At 47.5% G+C, this 25,736-nt stretch overlaps 1 protein-coding gene and 1 long non-coding RNA gene across 5 annotated transcripts in view; one reads left to right on the forward strand and one right to left on the reverse strand.

Annotated features, from left to right (window-relative positions):
• Positions 1–6,215: 6,215 nt before the first annotated feature.
• On the reverse strand, positions 6,216–13,851 carry LOC308458786. Of its 4 annotated transcripts, none has more exons than XR_013977657.1 (3): positions 13,744–13,851; positions 7,575–7,717; positions 6,216–7,097 (listed from the first exon to the last, which is right to left on the reverse strand). It is a non-coding gene; the product is annotated as an uncharacterized lncRNA (long non-coding RNA). The 4 variants fall into 4 exon arrangements; XR_013977658.1 differs by lacking the exon at positions 13,744–13,851 and adding an exon at positions 10,565–10,735; XR_013977659.1 differs by lacking the exon at positions 13,744–13,851 and adding an exon at positions 8,849–9,235.
• Positions 13,852–18,130: 4,279 nt separating this feature from the next.
• The window catches only part of ONECUT2 (one cut homeobox 2), a 77,664-nt gene continuing 70,058 nt past the window's right edge, over positions 18,131–25,736 (forward strand). Inside the window, exon 1 of the mRNA XM_080973545.1 lies at positions 18,131–19,856. Coding sequence (XP_080829671.1) covers positions 18,623–19,856 — 1,234 coding nt within the window. The 5' untranslated portion in view covers positions 18,131–18,622. The remainder of the gene's footprint in view (positions 19,857–25,736) is intronic.

Raw genomic sequence — 25,736 nt, forward strand, 5'->3', positions numbered from 1 at the left:
GTTGGACTAGATGACGCAAAAACACAAGGCTCAAGGTTTTGCCAGCCCTTCAACCAGTTCTGATTACTGCAGTCTTCTCTTACACAGAGAATCCTTTCCAACCACATTTTAGCCTTTTCAAAATGGTCCCATATTAGAACAATATATGGCAGGGTTCCTCAACCTCGGCCCTCCAGATGTTTTGAGACTACAATTCCCATTGTCCCTGATCACTGGTCCTGCTAGCTAGGGATCATGGGAATTATAGGCCAAAAACATCTGGAGGGCCGAGGTTGAGGAAGTCTGATATTAGAGGGGGGTCTATAGAGGGGGGAATCTTTTCTGCCAATGATTTAGGGCATCATCTTGGACCAGTCACGAAACTTAGATCCTATTCTGTAAAAATTTCAAGTACTTTGCAGGACCGTTGTGAAGATGAAACACACAAAAGAACTTTGTACATATTAAAACTTCTAGCTTTTTCTTGCACCTCTGATGGTTTCAATCACAGTTTTATATGTTTGTATATCTTGAAAGTCAACACTACTTGTTCTATCTTAATTCTTATGACTGTACTCTCCACTTACCTGTTTGTAGCTCATCACAAATATCCATATAACCAGCTATATTATTTTCCCTTGTGAATGTGATATCCCATGCCAGCCTTGGTTTTCTTTGGTTTGGTTTTTATGTGTTAGTCTCATTGTGTTCTGTTTTGTCACCGGGGTTATATGGTTAAGTTCAATAATAATAATAATAATTCCCCCAAAGCAAAAGTGCTAGAATTGTTGGGTTTGGCCATAATTGTGTGAATTTTAAATGAGTTGTATTTGGCTACAAAAGAAGAGGTCATTCATGAGGACTGTGATATGAAGAAAAGCATTAAAGCTATATGGAAGAAATGAATGGAGATGCAGCACTGTAAAACAGAACAGATCGTGATCAAGGAGAGATCATTCCATGTAGATGAAGAAGAGTTTGGATTTGATATTCTGCTTTATCACTACCCGAAGGAGTCTCAAAGCGGCTAACATTCTCCTTTCCCTTCCTCCCCCACAACAAACACTCTGTGAGGTGAGTGAGGCTGAGAGACTTCAGAGAAGTGTGACTAGCCCAAGGTTACCCAGCAGCTGCATGTGGAGGAGCAGAGACGCGAACCCGGTTCACCAGATTACGAGAGCACCGCTCTTAACCACTACACCACACTGGCTCTCATTCAGATCATTCAGTTCTCTCCCCCCCCCCTTTTTTGTATAGTTGTTTGGTATAATACAATGCACACCTTCCAAAACTTACAGATTACCTTTGTAATACAAAAATACACTGTACTTTTCCGTGTATAAGACTAGGTTTTATTCTTTAAAAAATATGCTTAAAAGTGGGGGTCGTCTTATACATGGATAGTGCACAGGGTGGACATTTGATTGGTTGCTGCCACGGCTGTCAGCGGCTATTGGGCGTGTTATTGGTTGCTGCATCAAGGGCTGGTGTTGATTGGCTGATGTTGCGGCAATTGGGTGAGGGGACATACGAGAGGCAGATTTTGCACTGTGTGCCACTGAGTGATTTTTGGCAATCCCACCTTAAAAAAGCTCAACAGGGGGCGTCTTATACATGGCCGCATCTTATACAGAGAAAAGTACGGTATATTTACTCTAGGGTTGGTGTGATTTTAATGAACAGCATGTATCAACATGGACAAATGGGCACATTTGCACAGAGACATAGGGAACCCACACAATCCACAGCTGATTTCAATTACTGTCCCATCGATATGGAGAATTACAGTACCAACTGATAGCTGACAATGTGAAGACTGAAGAAGTTTTGTGCATCACATGCCCAGTATTCATACTCCCTAAGTCGGGGATCCAAACAGTGACCAGACCATATACACATGCGCCAATTTTTGTTGCTAGCTTGTGCACATTCTTCAACATCACTTGGAAACTCTGCATTTTATCATTATCATTATCATTAGCGGGTGGAGCTGTGGGTAAAACCTCAGTGCCTAGGACTTGCCGATCGTATGGTCGGCGGTTCGAATCCCCGCGGCGGGGTGAGCTCCTGTCTTTCGGTCCCAGCTCCTGCCCACCTAGCAGTTCGAAAGCACTCCTAAGTGCAAGTAGATAAATAGGTACCGCTTTATAGTGGGAAGGTAAACGGCGTTTCCGTGTGCTGCGCTGGTGCCAGCTCGCCAGAGCAGCTTCGTCACACTGGCCACGTGACCCGGAAGTGTCTCCGGACAGCGCTGGCTCTCGGCCTCTTAAGTGAGATGGGCGCACAACCCTAGAGTCGGACACGACTGACCCGTATGGGCAGGGGTACCTTTACCTTTTATTATATTTATGAGCCTCTGTGCAACAGAGTCCTCTGAGCAAATCACAAATAATATATCGGTTTAGCACAATTATAGAATGCAATCAAAAAAGCACTGAAAGCCAATGACCAAGGCAGCTTCGTGACCAGGAAGTGTGCAAAATTCTCCGTTCATGCTGTCAGTTTGTGTGCGTTCTCTGTACCTTCGATAGAACACACACCACTATTAGTGTCCTTTGCTGTTTTACCATTGATCGCAATGTGTGCATGAATGTGCATACGTCCGGGAGAATCCCTGCCTTAGCTCGCCCTGAATTAGATCACACCGTTTCCTTTCTTTCGACCCACTGGTCTTCGAAACGAAAAGGCCTATGCTAATAGAAAGGACCTCGCTTGGCCAGGCCTGAAGGTGCTGACCTTTGCTTGCCTGTGCCCTGGGAGGCAAAGGGTGGGGTGAAATCAGGCTGTCTATGGATAAAGGCAGCTCATTAGATCATCACCTCTGAGATGCTGCATTGAAAGTGCAGCAGGCTGTATCGAGGACTTCCTAATGCCAGCCTCCTTAAGGCAGAAGCCATTTGTATCCGGTGACAGTGGGGCAATCTCATATAAAAGGTCAGCCTCAAGTAGAGTTACCAAGTGACCAGGAAGTCGGGGTGGGGTATTCTGAGCCCTTAACTGCAGAAATAAGCAGGTGAATATTTTTTTTCCCAGCAGGGAGAAATAGACACGTCCCCTTGTTAATACTTGCCTGTTGAAGTCGCAAGTACCATGGGCCGCAGAAAAACTGGCAATTTTCAAACTGTCATCTGCGTAGCACAAGTCCAGTTCTGCTGGGAAGATTTTTGAACAGTGAAGAATATCTGTATTTGGTCTTGTGATCAGTTGATTTTCTGATTGTGGCAACTTTAACGTGGGACAGCCTGCTAACAGGCTAGCAAAACTCTGGCCTAGGAACCATGGTTTTCATAATATGTCACTGGTTTTCATGAAATGCACCAAAAAAGTATGGGATTTCTCTTTTGGAATTATAGGAACAAAATCCAAAAACTAATGGACAGGATACTTTTGGAGAAGAAAGCCAGGTGGATTCTGAGGTTGACATCGTGGCTCCTATAGGCTTTAATAAGATTCTGGGGTGATTACCATAACTTTGAGATACAGCTATTTGGAATTTGGAGTAGTTGGGGAGGTATATTTGGCCCTAGTTGCTTGGTTTAGTATAACATAACAATACAACACATTTAAATGTTGAATCATTATTTCACCAAGCAAGTAATCAGTCTTAACATTCATTTTCAATCTAGTATAATAAGTATTAGAATACTTTTTCTTGATCACTGTGTATTTCGCTTTCTGAAAAAGATCAATGTAAGGTGTTAGTTGCTCATGTGCTCCTTTTAAAGTCAATTATGGTTTTATATACTTTACATCGTATCTATAGACTTATATCATATGACACTATTCAGCTCTGAAGTTTAATATAGATTCTTAAAACAGATTTTGGATTTCCCTGTCGAAGAACCAGCGGGGTCTGAAACGTGCTAAATTAGCATGTTTTGTCTACCTGCTGGTTTTTGTTCCTGCTTCCAACTAGTTTTGATGATGATGATGATGGAAAAACAAGTTTATTAAATGCTAAACCAGGACCCACAGCAATTCTCAAGGAATACACACACACAAACCACTTGAGGACCCTGCTTTGGTTTGAAGGAACAGGCAGGGAGGGAGCAGGAGATAGCATGTATGGGCACAACCTTTTTCAAATATCTCACATTGTCATGCCACAGAAAATGCCCATGTGCAGACACATAGGTTTTGGGTGATTTCTTCCACTGTAAGAAAACTGTAAGATATGAAATGGTTATAGCTTTCTCCTAAACCAGCTCCTGGAAATCTTGTTGAATCGGTCAGGAAATAACCCTTGCAGGACACCCTGTTCCAGGACTTCAGCTGGGTGAATGTACAGAATGGGAGGGAAGTAATCTGACCAGACTGCTGCGATCAATTCAATAAACCAATAGAGAAAAATCTGGATTCACACAAGCCAGCACTAGATAGATGGCAACAGCATTCCACATTTACACAGCAAGCTCCGAGTGTTGCAATCATTTCACATATATTATCTTGGCTAAACTTATGACAGTCCCATAAAGTGGGCCAGGATTGTTGCCTACGTACGGGTAACTCGCAACTTACCCACATTTAACTTATGTGCGTTCAGCTTTACATCCTTGTCAATCAAAAATTAAAAAGGGGTCAGAAGAGGGGTGGGCGTCAGGGGGAAAAAGACTTCGGCAAGCCCACCCACCATAGACTCCAATGCTTTTTGACACTGTGTGTTAATGGCTTTACGCACTAACCCAGCGTAAGTTGAGCGTTGCCTGTATTGCAAGTGAGGACTGAGGGACAGTGACTTGTCCAGAGTCCTCCTCTTTAAATTCCTGGCATGGGCAAAAAATAAAAATAAAAAATTGTAAAGTTGGCATGGGCAAAATTTAACCTAAGAACTTCCTGGCAATTGTGCTCTAGATAAACTGATTGTATGAGAGCAACATAGATTTTAATTGAGGGCCATGTCGTATCTCAACAACAACAGCTGCGTCTAGTCCACAACTGGATCTTAGTTTGGTTGGGATATTTTATTCCAGTGGACAATTCCACTTCTCTTTGGAACGTATTACGAACAGTGTGGTTCCATGGAGAGCAAGTTGCCGCAAAGCCATTGCTATCTGCAGCCTTGGGAAGACCAAATATAAACCTGCAGTCCAGAAAGTTTTAGGTTATCTCTCTGTAACTCAACATATTTATATGTACCTATCCAACTGAAGTGTTTGGTTATATTATCTACCAGGGCAGAAACAAAGACAAAGATAAAAGTTCAAACTATGCAGAAACATTTCGGCAGTCATTCTGCTCCATTGAAACCAAGGGGGAGTTTTGCTGATGACTCCAGCAGCAAAAGGATTTCAGCACTGCAACACTGCACCTGTTTATACTCTGAAGCAGGCAAGGCTCTGTGCAACGGGACTCTGAACCCCTGAGTGCAGAAAGGAGGCCTAATGCTGTTTGCTCAGAACTAAATTCTGAGTTCAGCTTGGCTTAGTCCAAGAAAAGTATGCAGAGGAGGACGGCATCTTTAATTATGGGAGCAGGGAGGGATATGAAAGGGTCGTGTTTTCTGATGTTTGCCAGTGTGTTTATTGCACTGACCTAAACTGCCTGCTAGATTCATCCTCCTTCAGTTGAAAAGCTAAAACAGCTAAGAACCTTAAATAAACAGATTTATTGTAGCATTCGCTTTCCTGGACTGGTTTCCTGGTTTCGCCTCCTTTCTGAATTTCTCCCAAAGCCGCTTGTCAGAGAATCCCAAATCAGCCAAGGATGAAGAATCTTCCGCAGGGAGGGTCTCCTTTTCCGTGGCTGCTTCGGGGGCGGGGGCTCCGCGGGAAGAGAGAAAGAGATGGGAACTGGGGTCCCAAATTTGCCCTCTGGTCTCCTTCGCCCATTGCTTGCAGCCGAGATCAAAACCTTTCCTTGGGAAATGCCAATTGTGTACTGCTGCGCGGGGGGGGTGTCCCTTATTTGGCATGGGAGCTCTCCTTCTGCCTGGCCGATTCCGGGTATTCCTGAAGAGTTTTAAACTATACATTTGCCTACAAAAATAGCATCTTCCGAACGGATGGAAGGACAGCCACAAAAATCACATTTCTGGGTGGGTTGTTTCTTTTTTGACACCCCTTCTCCATTTTTCCTTTCAGCTTCCCATCTCCAGGACACGTCTTTTCTAACATTTCTGACACTCTTAGTAGACAGCTAGATCTCTCTTAAAACCAGAAATTTCCAGGAAAAGTTGGGACAGCCATATATATATTTATATGGCTAGTCTTTTGTGCAATTAATAAATGTCAGAGAAATGAGAGATAGATATACACATTTTAATCTATGTGTAAACATAAAGCATGCATGAATTATATTTCTTATTATTCATATTGCACCCTCCTCAACGCAGCCTGGCAGATTTAAATATATACCTCATGAAGTCCACTACAAACCGATCTTTTACAAACCTCTTTCAGTATAGGTATAGCCTGGATTTCTTCTACTCTGAGCTGTAGGATCTTACACAGTTTTATATATATATATATATATATATATATATATATATATAAAGTCAGCGAATGGAAAACGAAGAATTAGACTCAGCTAAGTCACCGCATCAAAAATAAAAAATAAAAAGTTTTCCATATCGCCGACCACACCGAGGTCCAAATCCAGCAGGAATTGCCGAGTAGGTTTTCATTGTGCGTTGGATTTAGATGGATCTCTGAGCCGATTTGAGCTGAATTCCGCTCGAGTGCTTTCCGGATCGAGCTGCAGGAAAGCTCACGAGCCGGTTTACAAGGCTTTGATTTGCTCGATTAATTGGAAGTTTACTGCTTTCAGCAAAAGTTACTACCGAGGAGTTGAGGGAAGTGCTTTCGGGATCTTGGGCAGGTGTTTGCGTGGAGCGCGAAGCCGTGAAGAAATTGGTTGGATGTCAGGAAAACTCTTCAAGCAAACACCCGGGAGTTAAAAAAATATATATACAAATTTCCTTTGTTCCCATACCGGCTTAGAAAGATATTTCCAAAAGTATAGTTTTTCGGGCACCTTCCACCGAAAAGAGCTGAAACCTAGTAAATTTTTCATGCTATTCTTAAAGTTTCCAAAGACCTCAGATCGAAGCAGGCTTTCCTATAGCTCAGAACAGTCGCTGCCTGTAGATTTATCGTTTCCAACAAGTGGGAAACTTTCCCCTAAAGTAAAAAAGAAAGAAAGGAAATTATTTATAGCTCAAACTTCTCGGGTTTAAAATTCGTACTCCTCCTCCTCTCCCTCTCCCTCTCCTTCCCTTAAACTTCAGAAAGAGAGACGTCGGCTGGATTTCTCTTTTGGATTTCTCACAAGTAAACGTGAAATGTCCTCGACGAGCGAGAGAGTCCACCCCAAAGCGGCGATAAATTAAAAAATCGCGGCCCGAGTTTCTCCTCCGAAGCCAGCTTCCGCTTTCGGAGAGTTAAATTTGTCCCTTTGACAATCAACAGCAACTTTTGCCTTCCTTTTGAAAGCGCAACAAAAAGATTTCACGCCCAACTTGAGCGGAACAAAGAGACCTCGCGCCGCTTTGCTTCGGGACCCCCCCGCCGCCCCGCCCGCCTCCTCCTCCCGTGTTAAACGGAGGGTGAGTCGCTTGTTAGGGGGGATGAGAGGAGAAGACTCAATTTTATACATACTTTCTTATTTGAAGGAAAGGTGTCCCTGAGTTGGAATCAGGAGAGGACTGCGGGCTTGAAAGGAAAAGGAAAATTCGGGATCTCTCCATAAAGGACGTTAAAAGCTTTCAGTCTCATTGGATTTTTTATTTAATTTTTTTTTACTAAAATGTTCAGAAAGAAAGAAAGAAAGAAAGAAAGAAAGAAAGAAAGGAAGGAAGGAAGGAAGGTTATAAAATAAGCCACGTAGATAAATAAAGTATAATTAAATAATCCATATGCAGAAAGTATATAGAAATAAAATGTAGACAGAGGTGTGTATAAGAATATATAAAAGGACGTACACATATAAAGTCTAGTTGTACAGTCTCACAAATAAAGCATGCATAAGATAAAACTGGGTATGTTTAAGAAAGGTACTGCGTAAGATGTAAGAATGGGAAGGTTCTGTAGCTGGGTTAAAGTGGCCTTTGAATTTAAATAACTAAAACGTATTGTATTGTATTGTATTGCTACCACCAACTTGCGTGTGCTCCTGGGGAGTCTGGTGTATGAATGCACACATGCAGGTCAGCATAGGGGTACACACACCTCGCGTACACGGTGGGGTCAGCATCCCAGTTAAACCAAATTCTTTGGCGTTCAGCCGGATGGAGTCCTCTTGGAAATACAAACAGCACCGGAATCGAATCAAGAGGACGATGGAAACGGCAGCCCGCTGAACTCCTGGGGTGTCTTCAGTTTAATGGGAGGGACAGGGGCAAAATGTCGCCTCTCTTTCACCACACCCCCCCCTCCCATTTCCCCCTTTGAGGCTTTCAATTGGGAAGTTTTCCTCTGTTCATAAAGGGAGTCTGCTGCCCCCCCCCCCAGTGCTCTTGCGCCCAAAAGCGGCAATCGTATTAGCCACCAGTACTGTAAATCGCATTTTTCCCTTTCCAAAGGTCTACGGGGTTGACGCCAGACTTAAGGTCATACTTCGAGTTAGACTCGTGGGTTTTAATGGGACTTAAGTAAGCCATGCCTAACTTGCTTTATGTGCGATTAAGTCTGGATCCAGACCTAGAGCTTTCCTCTGCTTTCAAAGAAACCTGTGGCCTTTTCTTTCTTTTTTTCCCTTCCACGCTCAAAACCCAAAATAGTATAATTGAGCTATCTTGATGCAAGGATTTGGAAGGCTGCGCGCTCTCCCCTCTTTCTTTTCCCCTTCTTTATTTCTTTTCTGTCGAATTTGAAACTCTCCCTGATGTCCTCCTCGGTGGGTTAGAATAGAAACAGGATTAACTTTCTCTGACCTTAAAAGAAGGTGACGTTTCCATCTAGCGATTCCCAGCAGCAAGAAACAGATTCCTGGAGGAGGGGGGGGCCGGGTTGGTGGGGTTGGTTGGAGGGGTTGAAAGGGGTGGAGAGGGTGAATTGAAAAGAGGGCAGCTTTAACAAAACAAAAGATGGCCACAGGGTTGCCAGAGATAAGATTGTCCCGCCAAACAAGGAGAGAGAGAGACAGAGAGAGAGAACTCCTTTCGAAGTTACTGATTAAAACTGGGAGGTGGGAAATAAGGGGGTGTTGGACGGAGAGAAAGGAGACCCTCACACACATACGAAAAAATAAGCCCTTTAAACCTCGAAGTGAAAAACGTGGTAAATTCGACTGCGGTTGCTATGTTAGTCTGTGGCAATTATTATATCATCATTATCATTATTATTATACATTGGTCAACTGTACGGACGTTTTCCTGGACTGGAGGGTCAGCTCCCTTACAGGAAAAGCTGATGGTGACTGACTGCACAGTAATGTGTTAGCCTTGCAGGTGTCACAGGACTCTTGGGTTGAGTTTCATCCCCCGAAATGTGCGATCTTTCCTGGCTAACTGACTTGACTTGCCAGCCTGTGAGTCAAGGAACTTCGAAGCTTTTGGGGGGAAGTGGCTCTGTCCTCCCTTTCCTCTTGCGCCCATCTCGGTTCTTTGCACGCCCTCTTCTTTCCCACATCCATTTATTCCTCCCCCCACCCCACCCAAGCTTTTTGGCGTGAAGAGAGAGAGGAGGGAAGATGGAGAGAGGAGGGCACCGTGCCCCAAATCCTGACAGGTGGCCAGTCTTAAGACTCACCAGTTTCAAGGCCACCATTGCCTTGATCATACCTTGAGGCCAGATTTGCAAACCACCTCATTTTGCACCAGTAAAAAAAGCTCCACCCAAAAAAGCGCTTCGGACTACCAATCCTGCCTCCCTCTCTCCAACCCCAACTGCATTCGCCTTCAGTAGGAGCAGGATCCCTCCCTTGTCCAATCGCTTTCTTCCTTTCCTTTCTCCTTTTTGTTCCTCTGGCATTTACAGCCGCATAAATCTTGCAATTCGCACCCAGCTCTTTCTGCCCCCATCTCCCCGCCTTTCTCCAACCAAGAAAGCTATGAAACTCTCAAACTCCACTTCGGACACATTGCAAAACTTCTCCCTCTTGCCAGAAGAAGCGAGGATCTTCCTCACTTCCTTACCTAGATCATCTCCTAACGTTGACCCCTGGGGTGGTGGGCGGAAGTAATAGGATTTTAAAATTCATTCACTTTGAATTGGCACCCAAGATCTCAGCGCCTCTTTTGAGCCTTTCTAAAGGGGCGAGCTCATTTCACCAGCCAAAAAACCCTTCTCCCCTTCGCGTTCACCGTCCGGACATTTCCCTGAGGTGCCTCTGCTTTAAATACAGCCACAGAGAAAGCGAGTCCACCTCCTCTTCCAGATGTTAAACGCAGCGCCAGTATCTGGGCGGCATCTCCCTAGGCCTTCCTGCAAACTCCTTCCTGCTCTTAATTCGCCAGTATTATTATTATTATTATTCATGTTCCACGAAGTCAAATCGGAGAAGCTCGCCAAATGCAGGAAAGCCTGGTCTACGGCATTTCGGTCCTTTGTCGCCCCGCCAGCCCCCACCTCCCCAAAACAAAATGTGAAGAAAAGGAGAGAGAGAGAGAGAGAGAGAGAGAGAGAGAGAGAGAGAGAGCATGACTTACCCCTGAATGGAGGTTGGAGTTGGGGCAAAGGGGAACCTGAAGGAAGGATCATAGGACTGTTTGGGAGCGGAACAGGGCGGGCAGATGCGCTTCCTAAGCAAAACTGATGGCCAGCAACGCTATAGATTAGCATGGGGTCACCAGCACACACGGATTTGATCAATACCCCCGCACTCACGTGCCAGATGGTTTTGGGAGAGGAGAAAGAAAAGGAAGAGAAGGAGGGGAGGGGGGCAGAAAAAAACCTTCCAAACTAAAAAAAAAGAAAAAAGAGAGTTCAGGTCCACCCAACGCCTGCCTCCCTAGTATCCCACAGACCTGTGGAAGGGTTTTAAAAATAAATATAAAGACATTTCAACCAACAAAAAATATCAGTGACACGTTATTCTTTGCTTCTTCACCTCCTAGAAAAAAATACTGCCCCTGCCCCCGGATTAAATGTTGAGATTTCACTCTCTCCCCCTCTGCAGCAAATACAAACTCGCTTAAAATATCTATTGCATGCGTGTATCTATTGGGCGGCGTGTTTAAACACGTGTACCCGAGGATTTAGTTTGTTTCAAAGGAGAGCAAGGGGTTAAAAAAAATCAGAGGGCACCGATGGACCTTCACAGAGAATCATCAAGCACACCGTGTACAATTAGGTTGTTCCCAACAGGAATGAAGGCTTTGCACACGAGGACACAGCCATTCGTGCTGCACACGTGCACACGTGTGTGTGAGAGAGAAAGCGGGGGGTGGGGTTCAGCCTGTGATCTTTCCACAAACCTCGCTCAGGACGCGAGCAAAAATACTACTAGATGCCTGAATGCCTATCGGATAAAAACATATACAATGTATGTCAACACATTCATCGAATAGCATTAAATTGTGGGTGTGTTTAAACATTTCATTGGGGAGGGGGGGATGATGAATTGGTGGTTAAATCTCCCTCACTGGAATGAATGGGACTTGAGTGCTCAAATTTGACTTCAATCTGCCCACGATTGCTCCTCGAATATTGCACGCTGGTGTCATGATGACATAGATTTTTTAAGAGAGAGAGAGAAAGGTTAAGTATATTTGGAGAACACACACACGCGCCTTTTAATATAAAGGACTGAAGAGGAGAAAGGTTAAATTCTGACACAAGCATGCAGGATTCCTCTTACAATTATAGAAAGACGGTGAGAATATTTGATATCAAAACAGTATTTTATATCCTTCCCCACGCTTGCTATTGGATGCGTAAAAACAGCAAACCTACGTCTCCTATCATTGGGGTGCGTGCAATTTTTCTCAAATATTAATAAGGGGGGCAATTCCTGAGTTACTCTTATTTACTGCTTTTGGTGGGGGGAGAAAGAAATTAAAATAGCACGGTAAAAAGCAAAACACTTATACTGATCCAAGAGCATGTTTCCTTTTTTTAAACGATTATTATTATTGCTGATAATAAAGGCATATATATATGGTGACGCTTACAGCTGAGGTTCCCAGGACTCCTGCGAGCAAGGCGTTTTATGTGTGTTTGTCAGTCATTTAATGCCCTGGATAGGAAACGATCCTAATCTGAAATAATCCTGTGTCGTGTGCCTCTTTCCCTACAAAAGGGGTGTTGGAGACTGTTTTCATTTCGCCTTCGAGACGCTCAGCGTGGAAATCCAGAGCCGAGTCAAAGGCATATTCAGCACACAAAGAGCCGCTTGTCTGCCTGATTCCATACAGAAAGCAGAGTATTGATCCGGAGGTGGGAACATGCAACACCTCACCTTTAAACTCTGGCCCACGTGACCAGGGAGCTCAGCAGCCAGAAAACAGGTTTATTTTTCCAGGTTGATCTTCTCCCACCCTAGAGAACCTCAACCCGCCATGCCCACCCCCCAGGTTAAGAGAATAGGGGCACTCACTGCTCCCCTTCTTCCCTACAGGAAAATGTAGATGAAAAAGGCCGCAGAAATCTTCAAAAAACCAGCCTTGGGGGTTCCTGGGTGCCGCATGTTTACGCTTTGCTCCAAATAGGGGTTCTCTTCCCCCTCAAACCTTACAAACGGATGGATCCTGATTTTGACAGAGTTTGGAAGCTGGCAGCGCAGTCTAAGTCATGCCTACTTAGAAGTAAGTCCTATTGAATGCAGCGGAGCTTACTCCCGGGTAAATTGGCGTTGCGGCCTGAGTAGCACAAAAGAGCAGGTGGAGCGATCTGCTGGGGCTTCGTCCGATTTAGCGCAGCGTCACGTGTGAATGGAAGCACCTTTTCGAGTAAGTCGGCTGGAGATCAGTTGGACTTAACTTTCCGGGAAACGGGTTTAGGAGCGCGGAGTGCTGCTAATCCTAGCTAATCGTTTCGATGTGCGGTGGATCCCCCTGTTCTGAGGCGAGTCAGAGAGGCTTTCTTTCAGGAGCAAAGCGGATTCGCGCCCAGGAATTGCGATTGGCTCCTCTGGAGTCAGCTGTAAAAACACCTCCTTCTTAGTTTAAAACTGACACGTGGATGGATTTCTCTATTTCTACCAAACAGGAGATTCTCCCTCTCAAGCCCCAAACTGAGCACGTTTCAAAAGTGTTCCTCCACCCCCATTTTAGAGGATTTATGTTGTTGTCAGGATTAAGATTTTAATGGGGAGGGAGTTGAAATAATTCTAATGGCTTTTTATTCTGCTGTGACATACCAAAACCAAACCAAAAAAATCTAGAAATTTTTTTTGCAAGAAATGTAGATGCGTGCCCATAAATTAATACACATTCCCTATCTAAAAATGTTTATGGTGACGTTTCTATTCTTTCCTCGCTCCTTGGAGAAATCCCCTTTCCACCCTCTGTTTAACCTCATAATAACCGTGTGAGGTAGACTGGGCTGAGAGACGGTGCTCCACCAACAATTAAAAAATGCAGCAGGATGATTGGGTAAGGAACTGGACTCCTGACCCCCTGAACCCAACTCAGAAAGGTTGCATCTCAAAGTGACTTCCTTCAGTTTAATCCCTATTATTATTATTATTATTATTTATGGAAGGGGTTATACTACCCACATCAAGATACAGGTAATATTAGAGAAATTTATTTTAGCACAAAATATAATGTGTTTGTTTGTTTGCAAGCCTAATCCTATTTGATCATTTAATACCACAGAAATTTTAAAAAGGCTATCCGGAAGGACTGATACCCCAACGTCTATTGAGTTAACCTTGTTGCTTTACCTGAGAAGCTGGGACTTTCCTTCCCACCGCTGTCTAGGACTCTTGCACCCACGTAGGGCTTCAATTCTGAAAGCGACTGAACCTCTCTATCCTCAAATTATCCACTTATCATCATCTTCATTATTCCTATCACTACCGTTGTTAGCCTACATTCAAGAGGACTACTCCAGAAGTGAGTGGTTTGAGAATTTACCGCTCCCGAGGCCAATACTGAATCAATTTCAGGTCCTTGTAGTCTTGATCCTAGGCATGTTTACTCAGGAATTAACCTCGTTGGGTTCTGTGGAGCCGCCTCCTAAGTAAGCGTGCATAGAGTTGCAGCCTATGGCTTCCATTTCCAGCGAATTTACGTGGGAGACAGTCCCAATCCACGCAGGGTTTACTTCAGAATAAACACGCTTGGGCTCAGGCCATATGTATTCATACTAAGGGCTTTACGTACGAGTAACCCACCCTCTCCCATACTCAAACCTTACTTAGGGGCAAGTCCCATTCAAATGATAATACCAATGAAATCCTATTGAGTTCAGTGGCCATTATTATTATTATTATTATTATTATTAACTTTTGAGTAATCACGTCTCGTTCGAAGTCCTGTTTTTTGTTTTAGCATGAGGGTCTCAAGCGTCCTCGAGATTTGGGGGAGGGGCGCTACTATTCCCCCCCCCCTTCGTGTCCCCCCCCCTCAAAAGCCCCACAAGTCCATGTCACTGGTCCAAAGATTTATTTTGCAAGCTTTTCTCAAGTTTTTTGTTTTTTTAAAAGTGGGGCTTCTCTTTCTCCGCCCCGCCCCCCCGCAACCCACCATTGTTTTCCGAGCCAAGTTTTCTCTAACAGCTGGAAGTGGTTGGAAGGGACTGTCTTAAGAGACCCCCCGCTCTTCTTTTGACAGCTGATCAAAAGAAAATAGGTCACGCTTTTCAAACTTATGTCCCTCCTGCCCTTAATTACTGTCTCTTTAAACAAAGGCAACATCTGCGCAGCCTCAACCTGCTCTCTCGCCCCCCCCCCCCTTGGAGAAGCTGTTACTTCTGGAAGGGGCTGCGCGCGCTCTCGTTCTCTCTCTCTCTCTCGGCGGCTGGCTAGTGCAAGGAGGCTGGCACAGAAAATGCGAGGGATGGATGCGTACTAGTGGGCGGGCAGGCAAGGGCTCTGGGAGGACCCCAAAGCTGCAATCCTAAATAAGCATCGCGACTGGAGCAAAAATCCCAGGGCACTGAATGGGGTCTTAACTGGTGGGTCAATGCGCGTGGGATGTGACTGCAAGCAGCCTTGCTAGGGAGTAACCCTCGCCATGTCCAGTGAGGGAGGAAACATGCATAGGATCCCACTGCGACGACGCTAGCTAGCCGAGCTGGATAGGGTTTACTTCCGAGTAAGCACGCTTAGGGCTGCACCTTCTCAGGTCCGGAATTGGCCCAACCCAATTCAGCGGAAGCCCTCAATTTCTGAATTTTTGGGGGGAATGATTTGGGGCTGGGCCGCTTTCAAGATCGACTCCTTACTCAGGAGTAAATTCCTTAGACATCAATTTTACTTGTTGTGGGTGATCTACAGGAACACTTCCCTTGGGTCAGCTTGCAAGCGCCATCCTGTATGTTTACTCAGAAGTAAGTCCAACTGCGTCCAATGGGCCTTACAGTAGGTATACAGTATAGGACTGCAGTCTTCATTTATGTTTGAGTCTCGGTCCTTTCAATGGCCTTTTATTTCTCTTGTTTGAAGGCATGCTTACTCAAAAACTGAGTTCCATGATGCTTACTCGCAAGTGAATGTACATTGGACCGTAATTTTTTTATTAAAAAGTTCGGTGTAGACCGTGCAGAGGGATCTTAGACATATTTGCACTCAGAAAGGCAACCCACGAGCTTATTAGGGCTTACTCCAAAGTAAATCTGTAAAGGATTTGCTTGCACGAAGTCAAGTTCCTCCTTGCAACCCTGGGCGAAGTGCCCAGAGGAGGAAGCTCCGTCGAACTTAGGGAGAATTTGCTTGGGAGTAAATAAACTAAGGTAAAGCTTCCATGTCTTGATATGAATCGGGCCAACTGCATCCCTTGGGGTTAATCTTCCGGAGTCTCTGTGTTTCTGGTTATTATGAGCTGTTTGGAAAATAACCACCAAAAGCACAGGTTTGTAATAATCATAATCACCATAAATTTGTATTTTATTTATTATCTGCTAATTAAACTTGAGGGTGTTCAAGAGCAGGCCTTTGGCATTTGTTTTAACTATCTCTCTCTCTCTGTCTCTCTCTCTCTCTCTCTCTCACACACACACACACACACACACACGAAATCTCATTAAGGTTCCTGAAGGCACAGCTACTGCAAAGCTTCTGCCATGTTGGGGGTCCCTAACACAAGACAGCCAAGCGTCTCCTTGGATTTTCTCACATTAGTGAGGTTTACATTCGAGGAAACCGTGCTTTTTATAAGCTTGCCATCCTATCCTACTTCCGAAGGAGGGTGTGTGTGGAGCTGAGCTCCACTAAAATCAAGGCTCTTGCTGCCAAGGACAGCTAAGCGCATTGGCCACGATCCAGCCTAAATTAAATGCCTTGTAAGTCCCCATTGCAGGCGCTGATCTTTCCCATTGAAACCAATGGGCGTTTTAGCAGCGGCGCTTAGCTGCGGATGAGTCTTGGCCGTTGGCTTCGCGACTGGATTGCCCTTGCAAAGTACGTCGATGTAAGAGCGCAGCTCCGACGCGTTCAGGAGCCGGTGTGCATGCACAGGATTGCGATACTTGCATATACGCGCGCAAAAAGGCGACCTGGGAAATTTGTAAATTTAATGTTTCGTGCCCCCGGGGCAGAGACCTCTCTATTCCTTGCGTCAATCTGCTTAAGCTCCATGCGCCCTAACAGTTTAAGGATCGAGATGCCAGTTTCATAGTCCATAATTGCAGAGCTCATTCGGCGCAGACTTTCACCGAAGCCTCTTTTTGGAAAGAGGCGAGGAGGAGGAGGAGACTGGGATGGAATGGCGAAGCAGCCCAGCTAGAGGCATTCTTGGGACTGCCGAGATCTCCATAAAGGGCCATCCCCTCTCCATAAATAGCGCATATATTATGCATATTCACACACACACCCTTGTTGTTGTTTGTGGTTGCAACGAGGCAGGCGCCGCCGCTGCCGTCTACCTCGCGGGGAGCTGCAGCCTCGGCCGACACGCTCCTCAGCGAAGATCAACCCGCCGCTAATGAGCGTGGCTGCTGCATAATGAAGCCAAGTTTGGCTAAGTTCTGTGGCGCTCCAGGAAGGCGGCGCGGGGTGAGGGGAGAAAGAAGGCTGAAAGATTCTCCGGATCCAAAGGCGATCGGCTAGGATCACAAGCTCTGTTCTCTTCCTCCCCAAGAGACAGTCGGTTTTATGCATTTATTATTATTGACGATTTTTATTTTTTTCTAAAAACCAGCCATCCAGCAAAGCCAGCCGAAATATTCCCAGTAAAAAAAAAAACAAAAAAAAACAGAACATCACCTTTGACGGACTTTGAGCTGCTATAGAAAGGCAATGCTTGGGGAGGGGGCTGGGTGTTTGGTGACGAAGAGCCGGATCCCCTGGCTGTCTTACTCGAAGGAAACCCCCTAGGACTCCAGGGAGGCTCGCTTTCAGGCAGGCGCGCAGAGGCGTTGCAGCCCTGGATACCTGGGTTGGCGGTGGACGGGCTCCCTAAATAAAGACCGACCATGAAAATGCGGGGGGGGGGGGGCAATCACTAACATAGACATTTGTGTGTGTGTGTGTGTGTGTGTGTGTGTGTGTGTGTGTGTTGTAGCCTTTAACGTTGACTAGCTGGTGCCTGTGCCTAACAGAAAGGAGAGCTGGAAAAGAGATTTCTGCCGGGCATCGCCACCCCTTTTAGGTACCCACTTAACCGCCTCTGATTAGTGTCTTGGCGGTACCCCGTTATTTTGTTTTTATTTCCGAGAAGGGAGGCAGCTCCCGGGCGTGGCTCTCCTCTCCCCCCCCCCCCCCCCCCCATCTTCAGCAGCTCCCTCTCCCGCGTTCCCTTTGTGCGCGCCGTGCGCCCTGCTTGCGCCTGGGCGCGGAGAGGGAGAAAGAGAAAAGCAGGGCTGGCCAGCTCCGTCTCGATACCCAAGGCAGGAGGACGCTGCATCTTTAAATTCTCTCTCTCTTTCATTCTCTCTCTCTCTCTCTGCCTCTCTCCTTGGCGTTTGATTCCAGTGCCTGGGAATCTTCAGGCAAGCTTGAAGCCTCCCGGCGCGTCGCTCCTCCTCCTCGCCTCTGCCATTGGCCGGGCTCCCGCAGACCTTGAGCCGGCTGGCTCGACGAGGCGTCCTGAGTGGGCGATCGTCTCGTCCATCCGTCCGCAGAGCCCGCCTTTTCCCCGGGGCTGGGCTAGGTTGATGGGAGGCGAGCCTCGATCGCAACTCTGGACAGCTCCAGCTACCCAAACAGACGACGTAAGAGCAGGAAAGGGCTCGGACATGGCGAGGCGGCTGCAGCGGCGCTGGCCAGGCTGACGGAGAGGCTGGTGGCTGCCCTCCCTTCTCTCTCTCTCTCTTTCTCTCCCCCACCCCCCCTTCTCTCTCTCTCGGCTCCCCTCCCGCCCCCCACACGCACTCACCACACAATTCACACACGCACACAACTGAGAGGCCTTATATCGACACCCCCCGTCCAAAAAAAAGAAAAGAAAAGAAAGGAAAACCCAACACAGCAGGAGCGTCAGCAGCAGCATCCAGCATCTTCCTCTGGCGAAGCGCCGCGGCTGGAGCTTTTGATCCCCCCCACCTCCTCCCCTTCCCCAGAGCCAAGCGACCCCCGGAGCTCCGTCTGCCTGCCTGCCTTCCCCCTCTGCACCCAGCCCCGCGAAGCCCCCTGGTGCCGACCACCCCTCTCCATGGACTGAATGAAGACTGCGTGCACCTCCTATCGATGCCTAACCAAAGAGCTGGACAGCTGCGCCATGAACCCGGAGATGACAATGGAGACGCTGGGCCCCTTGCACGGGCCCTCGAGCCATGAGCAGGAGCTGATGGGCAGCCCCAGCCCCCACCACCACCCCAGCAGCCGGAGCGCCGGATCGCTCCGGGTCCACCCGCCGCCGCCGCCTCCGCCGCCGCCGCCTCCAGGCCCTCCGCCGCCGCCTTCCCACCAGGACTTGGCGTCCGCCTCGTCGCGTTCAGCCATGGTGACCAGCATGGCCTCGTTGCTGGACGGCGCGGGGGACTACCGCGCGGAGCTGTCCATCCCGTTGCACCACGCCATGAGCATGCCGTGCGACTCGTCTCCTCCGGGCATGAGCATGACCAGCACCTACACCACGCTGACGCCGCTGCAGCCCTTGCCCCCCATCTCCACCGTGTCGGATAAGTTCCACCACCCGCACGCGCACCACCACCCGCACCACCACCACCACCACCCGCACCACCACCCGCACGCGCACCACCACCACCACCAGCGCCTGTCGGGCAACGTGAGCGGCAGCTTCACCCTCATGCGCGACGAGAGGGGCCTCCCGGCCATGAACAACCTCTACAGCCCTTACAAGGAGATGCCCGGCATGGGCCAGAGCTTGTCCCCCTTAGGCGGCAGCCCTCTGGGCAACGGGCTGGGCTCCATCCACAACACCCAGCAGGGCCTGCAGAGCTACGGCCCCGCGGGCCACGAGAAGATGCTGAGCCCTAACTTCGACGCGCACACTGCCATGCTGGCCCGTGGGGAGCAGCACCTGTCGCGGGGCCTGGGCACCCCTCCGGCGCCTATGATGTCTCACCTCAACGGGATGCACCACCCCAGCCACCCCGGAGGCCACTCTCAGTCTCACGGGCCGGTCTTGGCCTCCGGCAGGGAGAGGCCCCCGTCTTCTTCCTCGGGGACCCAGGTCAACAACTCCGGGCAGCTGGAAGAGATCAACACCAAAGAAGTGGCGCAGAGAATCACGGCCGAGCTGAAGCGCTACAGCATCCCCCAGGCCATTTTCGCCCAGAGGGTGCTGTGCCGTTCTCAGGGGACCCTTTCAGACCTTCTAAGGAACCCTAAACCTTGGAGTAAACTGAAATCGGGCAGGGAGACCTTCAGGAGAATGTGGAAATGGCTGCAGGAACCCGAGTTCCAGAGGATGTCAGCCTTAAGACTTGCTGGTAAGCCTTCCCACCCGTCCCTCTCGCTCTCCCCGGGTCTTTCCTTGTGTCACGGGGGGTCACCAGAATATTCGCTCTCCCAGGGAGCCAGCGGCCAAGTCTGTTGGTCCTCGGGTCAAAACAGGTTGGAGGCTAGGGAGAGAGGTTACTTCGCCTCTGTGTGTGTGTGTGTGTGTGTGTGTGTGTGTGTGTGTAGGGCCTGAGTGCTGCACAGGCTTTTGAACTTGGCTGATGGGTTGTCCCAAGAACCAACCGCCTTGGTTTTCGGGAGAGGATGCTCGCGAGGCAATGCCTTTGCTCTCCTTCCCGCCCTTGCCGCCTTATTATTATTATTATTATTATTATTATTATTATTTATTCGGTGGTCTCGGTTTGGGTCTCTGTGGTACTTCTGGATGGCGACACCTATAAACAGTCCCCGAGGTTTCCATCTTCCGGGCAGGAATGCTCCAAAATTAGACATCTTCTTTGGAGAGGGGGGTTGTTGTTGTGTTGTGTTGTGCCCTTCTCTCTCAGGAAAGTTCCCTGGAAGATGGAGAAAAGGGAGCAGCTCTTCTCCCCTGAGCAGCTTTTAGGATGCGCGGGGAGCGGGCGCGGGAGAAGGCAGCTACAGCTTTGTGTATGCTTTGAAACAGGGGTCGCCAACCTAGTGCCCCTTCCTCAGGTGATGCTGGACTTCATTGCTGACCCACTGACCATGGTGTCTGGGGCTAACGGGAGTGCAAAAAGCATCAGGCGAGCGCCACGTTGACTACCCCAGCTTTGGGAAAGGACAGTGCCTTTCTCAGCTCCAATCTCTGAGTGCTGTTTGTGAATTAATTCGTCTATTTATTACATTCGAAACGGAGCACAAAACCAAAGTTTTCCTCTTTGGAGTCTGCTAAGGTGTCTGCAAGATAAATAAAAGCGTGTGTGGTTGTGTCGAGGTGGAAATCTTCCATCCTCGTCTACCCCCACCCCCCACCTTTCCCTTCAGATATGTGTGTGTCTCATTTAAAAGTCATCATGAGTGGAAATGGAGAATTAAAACCCGGGTTCGCTCTGCGAAAAATGAGGCTCTGAGATTGAAAGCTACCAGATGAAAGCATCAGAAAGCTTGGGGACTCTTTTGGGAGGGAGGGAGGGAAGGAAGCAGGGGAAAGGGCGCTATTTTCTGCAGAACAGATTGGATATATTTGAGCGTGGGGGGAGGGGGAAGGAGAGAGAACAATCACATTTTTTTGGTATATTGTTCTTTTGATGTGTGCCGAGTTGTTTGCGGGCGCCCTCTCGTGGCAGCTAAGGGAAGCATTCTACCCCTTCTATTGTTCTAAAGATGGCAAGGAATTTCGTCCATTTGTGCGTAATGAAAAAATATTACAGTACGGATTGTTGACAAATGAATCACCTGGATAAAGGCGGGCAGGGGGATATGCTCGGCAGATCTTACTATGCAAATCACGCTGAATGGGCTGAAACTGGGAGACGCCAGAAGGGAATGTGTATAAATATATATATTTCCATCCCATATAATGTATGCATCAGTAGGGGAAACTGATTGCACCATGGTTTTGACAGCTATTTTGCGGTGCAGCCTCGGGTATGGAAAGATAACCCTGCGCGGGGATTCGCCTCTCATCCTTTCATCACCCTTCATCACAAGGTAGTTAGATGCCCAAGGCTAGAGTCATAGAGGAGCGTGTTGATTTCTGGTACATTGAGATCTATTGTTTCCTAGGCTTGCTCCAGCTGGGCATATTTAAACATTCTCACACAGTCTAACGCCCCCGTCCAATGTTTACAACCGCGTTTAATAAGAGGAATCCCTCCTCCTCCTCTATCCTTGACAATTGCCTCATTCACCTGTAGTTTGATTGATTCTGGTCTGTTGCAATTAATCGTTGGCTGGTATTGATTAGCAGAGGGGAAAACTACTACACAGGGATACCTCTCCCCCCCCAGGAGATGACTTCGCTTCCAAATTCTTCTCACCTCGCCCCAATTTCCCACCCCATCCCCAAAATTACCCTTGCCTTTTACTATAGATATACCAAAGGACTGATAGATCCTTTGCAGGAGATTTCAAATCCCTCTCCTTTGGGGAGGGGGCGCTAGGAGGGTGGGGAGTGGGGGGTTTTTCCCCTGACGCATCTCCGGCGATTTATTAATAAGTAGCATTCCTGCTCTCTTAATTACGAGCCGCGTTACCAGCTCGTGGGAAACTAAGGCAGGAGAGGAAATTGAGTGTGTGAATGTTTTGCTTTCCTGGCGAGGCTGGGTGTGTGGCTACATCCTTTGTTCGTGTGTGTGTGTTGTCACGCCACTCTTTCCCTAACAAGACAGTTTGTGAACACCTCGTCTCCAAAGATGAGCTCCGCTTCCACCCGCTCCTTCCCTCCCTCTCGGCCCCCCTCCCCTTTCTCATTGGGTCTTACTGATGATAATTAACGTGAGAACCCTCTGAATTAGTCTATCGACCCGCCTTTTGCCTGGTATTCCCCCTTTTAATAGCAAGGTTGTTTGCGGTAATAAAGCAAAGCGTTGGGAACGAAGGGCGGGGGGCAGAGAGAGTCTTACGGTGGTGTTTTCCTCGTGGTTTAACGCGGCGTTATTTTAGACTGGGGTGCTGAGGGGGTCCCATATTTCTTTCTGATTTTTCTGAGAAGAGATTTACGCAGAGCCGAAGGAATTTCAGGATGGGGGGAGCGCTGGAATGCACCCCCAAGTCTCTTGCTTTTTAGGATTCAAGTCCTCAACGCCCTTCTTTGGAAGTAAACCCTATGGATTCCAATGGGACCGCACGCACATCTTGTGTCTAGAAGCTCATATTTCAAAGCATTAAAAAATATGCTGACCTTCAGAGCTGCCCGATTATAATCCAAAATCAGAGGTGCAAGGGTGACAATAGGTGGGAAATACTTTCCTGTCCTGCCTATTAAATATCAGTAGGCTAAGATACTATTATGAACATTTTTGGCGTCGCGATCCCATTTAGGTTGCACTTTTAACTCCACAGCGACACTTACTTCCGAGTAAACATATAGAGGCTTGTGCTCTTAGGCTGCTTCCTTGCAGCTCCCCTCTGAATGCACTACGCGAAAGTAGGGCCCATTGAAACCAACGAGCTTTCCTTCCAGCAGGTGCGTTGAAGGTGCGGCTAGGAGTCAGTTAAAGAGGAGGAAAAACTTGATTGTTTGATAAGGTTTCTAGTACAGCCACAATCTCGTTCCCTCGTCGCTTTCAAGAGTATGCGGATTGCACCTTTTGAAAAACCGCGTGTAGATGCGCTCCGGCTCCGTTTTGGATGTTGATCCGCCGTTTTGTTCCGAGTAGCCCTGGCACACTTGTTGCAACGCAGCCTAAGGAGTTCTCCACGGTGCGGGGATGGCCAATATTGCCACATTCACCACCGCAGCTTGTCTATTGGAGATGTTGCTGGCATTGCACGAAGGATCCAACGGAGGGAGGAGATATTACCATGGACTTTACGCGTAGCTGCAGACACCAGCAAAAGCGCGGGGGACGTGCGCAGAGCAAAAGAACAAAAGCCCTCTTTCTATGAATTATTAAACTAAATCTGGGTGCTTATGGAGAGCCGGGGGAAATGGGGAATGCTTGTGGGGTGGGGGTGGATTGCGAAGCGCACTCCGGTTTGGGTTGGGGAGTCACAGAACCGGAGCCTTGGCAGCACACCGAGGATGGAGGTTTCTGCGTATTTCAAGGGAGTGACAACCCACCGTTTGGTCCACTCAGTTTCACAGCTGCAACAGCAGCGACCTGTGCAGAGGGGTGGGGGAAGGTCTGGTCAATTTCAAGAGCCGCGTTTGAGTGATGATGGAAGGTGACTTGGTATAGTCTCTCCATCTCTCTCTCTCTGAGCTATTAAAAATTCATGCTCAAGCCCCACAGGGCGAGATGGGCCGCTGTGCCGGGGTGATTTCTTTACATATTTAATGTCTGTTTAGGCTGTTTGCTCAAGCAGAAAGCAGCCTGTAATAATAATAATAATAATAATAATAATAATATAGGCAGCCACTCGAAAAAGCAGCAGCAGGAAGAGCCGACGGGTTTCACTGGTTCGAAATTTACCATTAAAATTTATCCACACACAGAGAGAGATGCAGAAGACAGACGTTTCTCCTAACAGCATTTTCTGGGCTGGGCTGGTAGTGGTGGTCTCTCCCTTTAGCCGCGCGCAACCATCGCCAGGCCGGCCTGCCCTCGCTGGCAGAAGATCTGAACACGCTAGTTAATTGTTTTCACCTTTGCGATAAATATCACTTATGCAAAAGTCGCCCCGCCACTCTCTCCATCCACTTCCTCGGCGCCCCCTCCCCACCCCTAAATTTAACGATTTTCAATTAAGAGGAAGAAACATAACAGGAAGAGGGAGGGAGGGACAGAGGGGGAGAGAGGCCAGATAATCGCTATAACGCATGCATTGATTATATTTCTGTATCTGTGTGTATCTACGCATATAACACATGCACACATTTCGCTGGCTGGCCAGCAGTGCAAGCGGGAGACATTCCGAGGGATTTTATTTGCTCCACGCATATATATTCCTTTTCCATTGCTGTGCGGCGCTGGTTATTAATGAGCGCCCACATTTTCCTCGAACGGCTAATATTAGTGCTATCAGGAAGCTATCGTTTCGATTAACACCCGGTGTTCCTTTAATTACCATTCCCTCATTTGCCCTCCCCGCCTCCCTCTGGGGAGGATTGCGGGGGTGGAGTGGGGGGGGGGGGAGAGAGAGACCTTCAGCCCCCGGCTGACATTTTCTCCTCTTGTTATGGCGAGTTCTGAATGCGCAATGGCCGTTGCGCAATTCCAGAGCATCAGATGTGCGCCTAATTGGCACAGGAGCACATGGTCAGGTTCCCACTCAGATCAATGCAAATGCTTCTGTTTGCAAACAGGAGGACTCTGTCCTCCGCCGCCGCGCCTCCCTTCCCAGAAGACACCTATTTCGTACAGAACATTTCCCTCCTTTAAAAAAAAACCAGCAGCATTTATTTGTGTGAGTGTTTTAGGTTTTAAATTTCCCTTGCTGTCCTAAAGACCTGTTAAATGATAATTTGTGGCTAGGGTAAGTAAGCACACTCATGGAGGGAAAACAAAACAAAAAACAATGGAATTTTGAACTCTGCCAGATGTTCCAAGCCGCCCTGATGCCAAAGGAATAAGGGCATTGGCAGATGATTTAAGGGTGGTTAATTGTGGGATATGCAGATCGTGGAGTAATAGAGGGCACAATTATAGTGGCAATTAAGCACCTCTGAAGTCTCACTGAAATCGGTGAGAGAGAGAGAGAGCGCCTTTGTGTGCTTCAGTATCGCACATAGGAATCAATGGGATCTGAGAGTGCTTAACAGAGGCTGAATCAGCCCTGTGTCTGCTTCGTTGAACACATGCTTGTTTATAGATCTCTGCTATTTGCTTTATTCATTCATTTGTTTTGCTTGCTTGCTTTAATTGCAATTTTTGTGTTGCCTTGCGATTTCATGCCATGAGCTGGCTGAAGAGTCTTTGGCCTCTGAATATGGGGTGTACAGTATATATTATATAAGAGAGGAGAGGCAGAGCAGACTGGGATTTTCTCCAATGCAGACTGGGAACTGCGCAAGAGTGGTGCAAGCACATTCATTATGAACCATACAGATTAGTGAATACAGCTGTAATCGGTCAGTGAAATGGGGAACGACTTCGGCCTAATCACCATTGAAAGAATTACACACCCCTTACACAGTTCTGACTTATATCTAAGGAGCTTTTGCAGGACCATCTACCAGTGGATTATGTTCATACATTGTGCATGATCGTTACAAAATAGGCTTACTCCCAATAATATATACCTGATTTCTGCAACCTGATTGAATTATTCCCCCACCCCCAATC

Source organism: Podarcis pityusensis, assembly GCF_964106645.2.
Source record: "Podarcis pityusensis genome assembly, chromosome: 11".
Taxonomy (NCBI): domain Eukaryota; kingdom Metazoa; phylum Chordata; class Lepidosauria; order Squamata; family Lacertidae; genus Podarcis; species Podarcis pityusensis.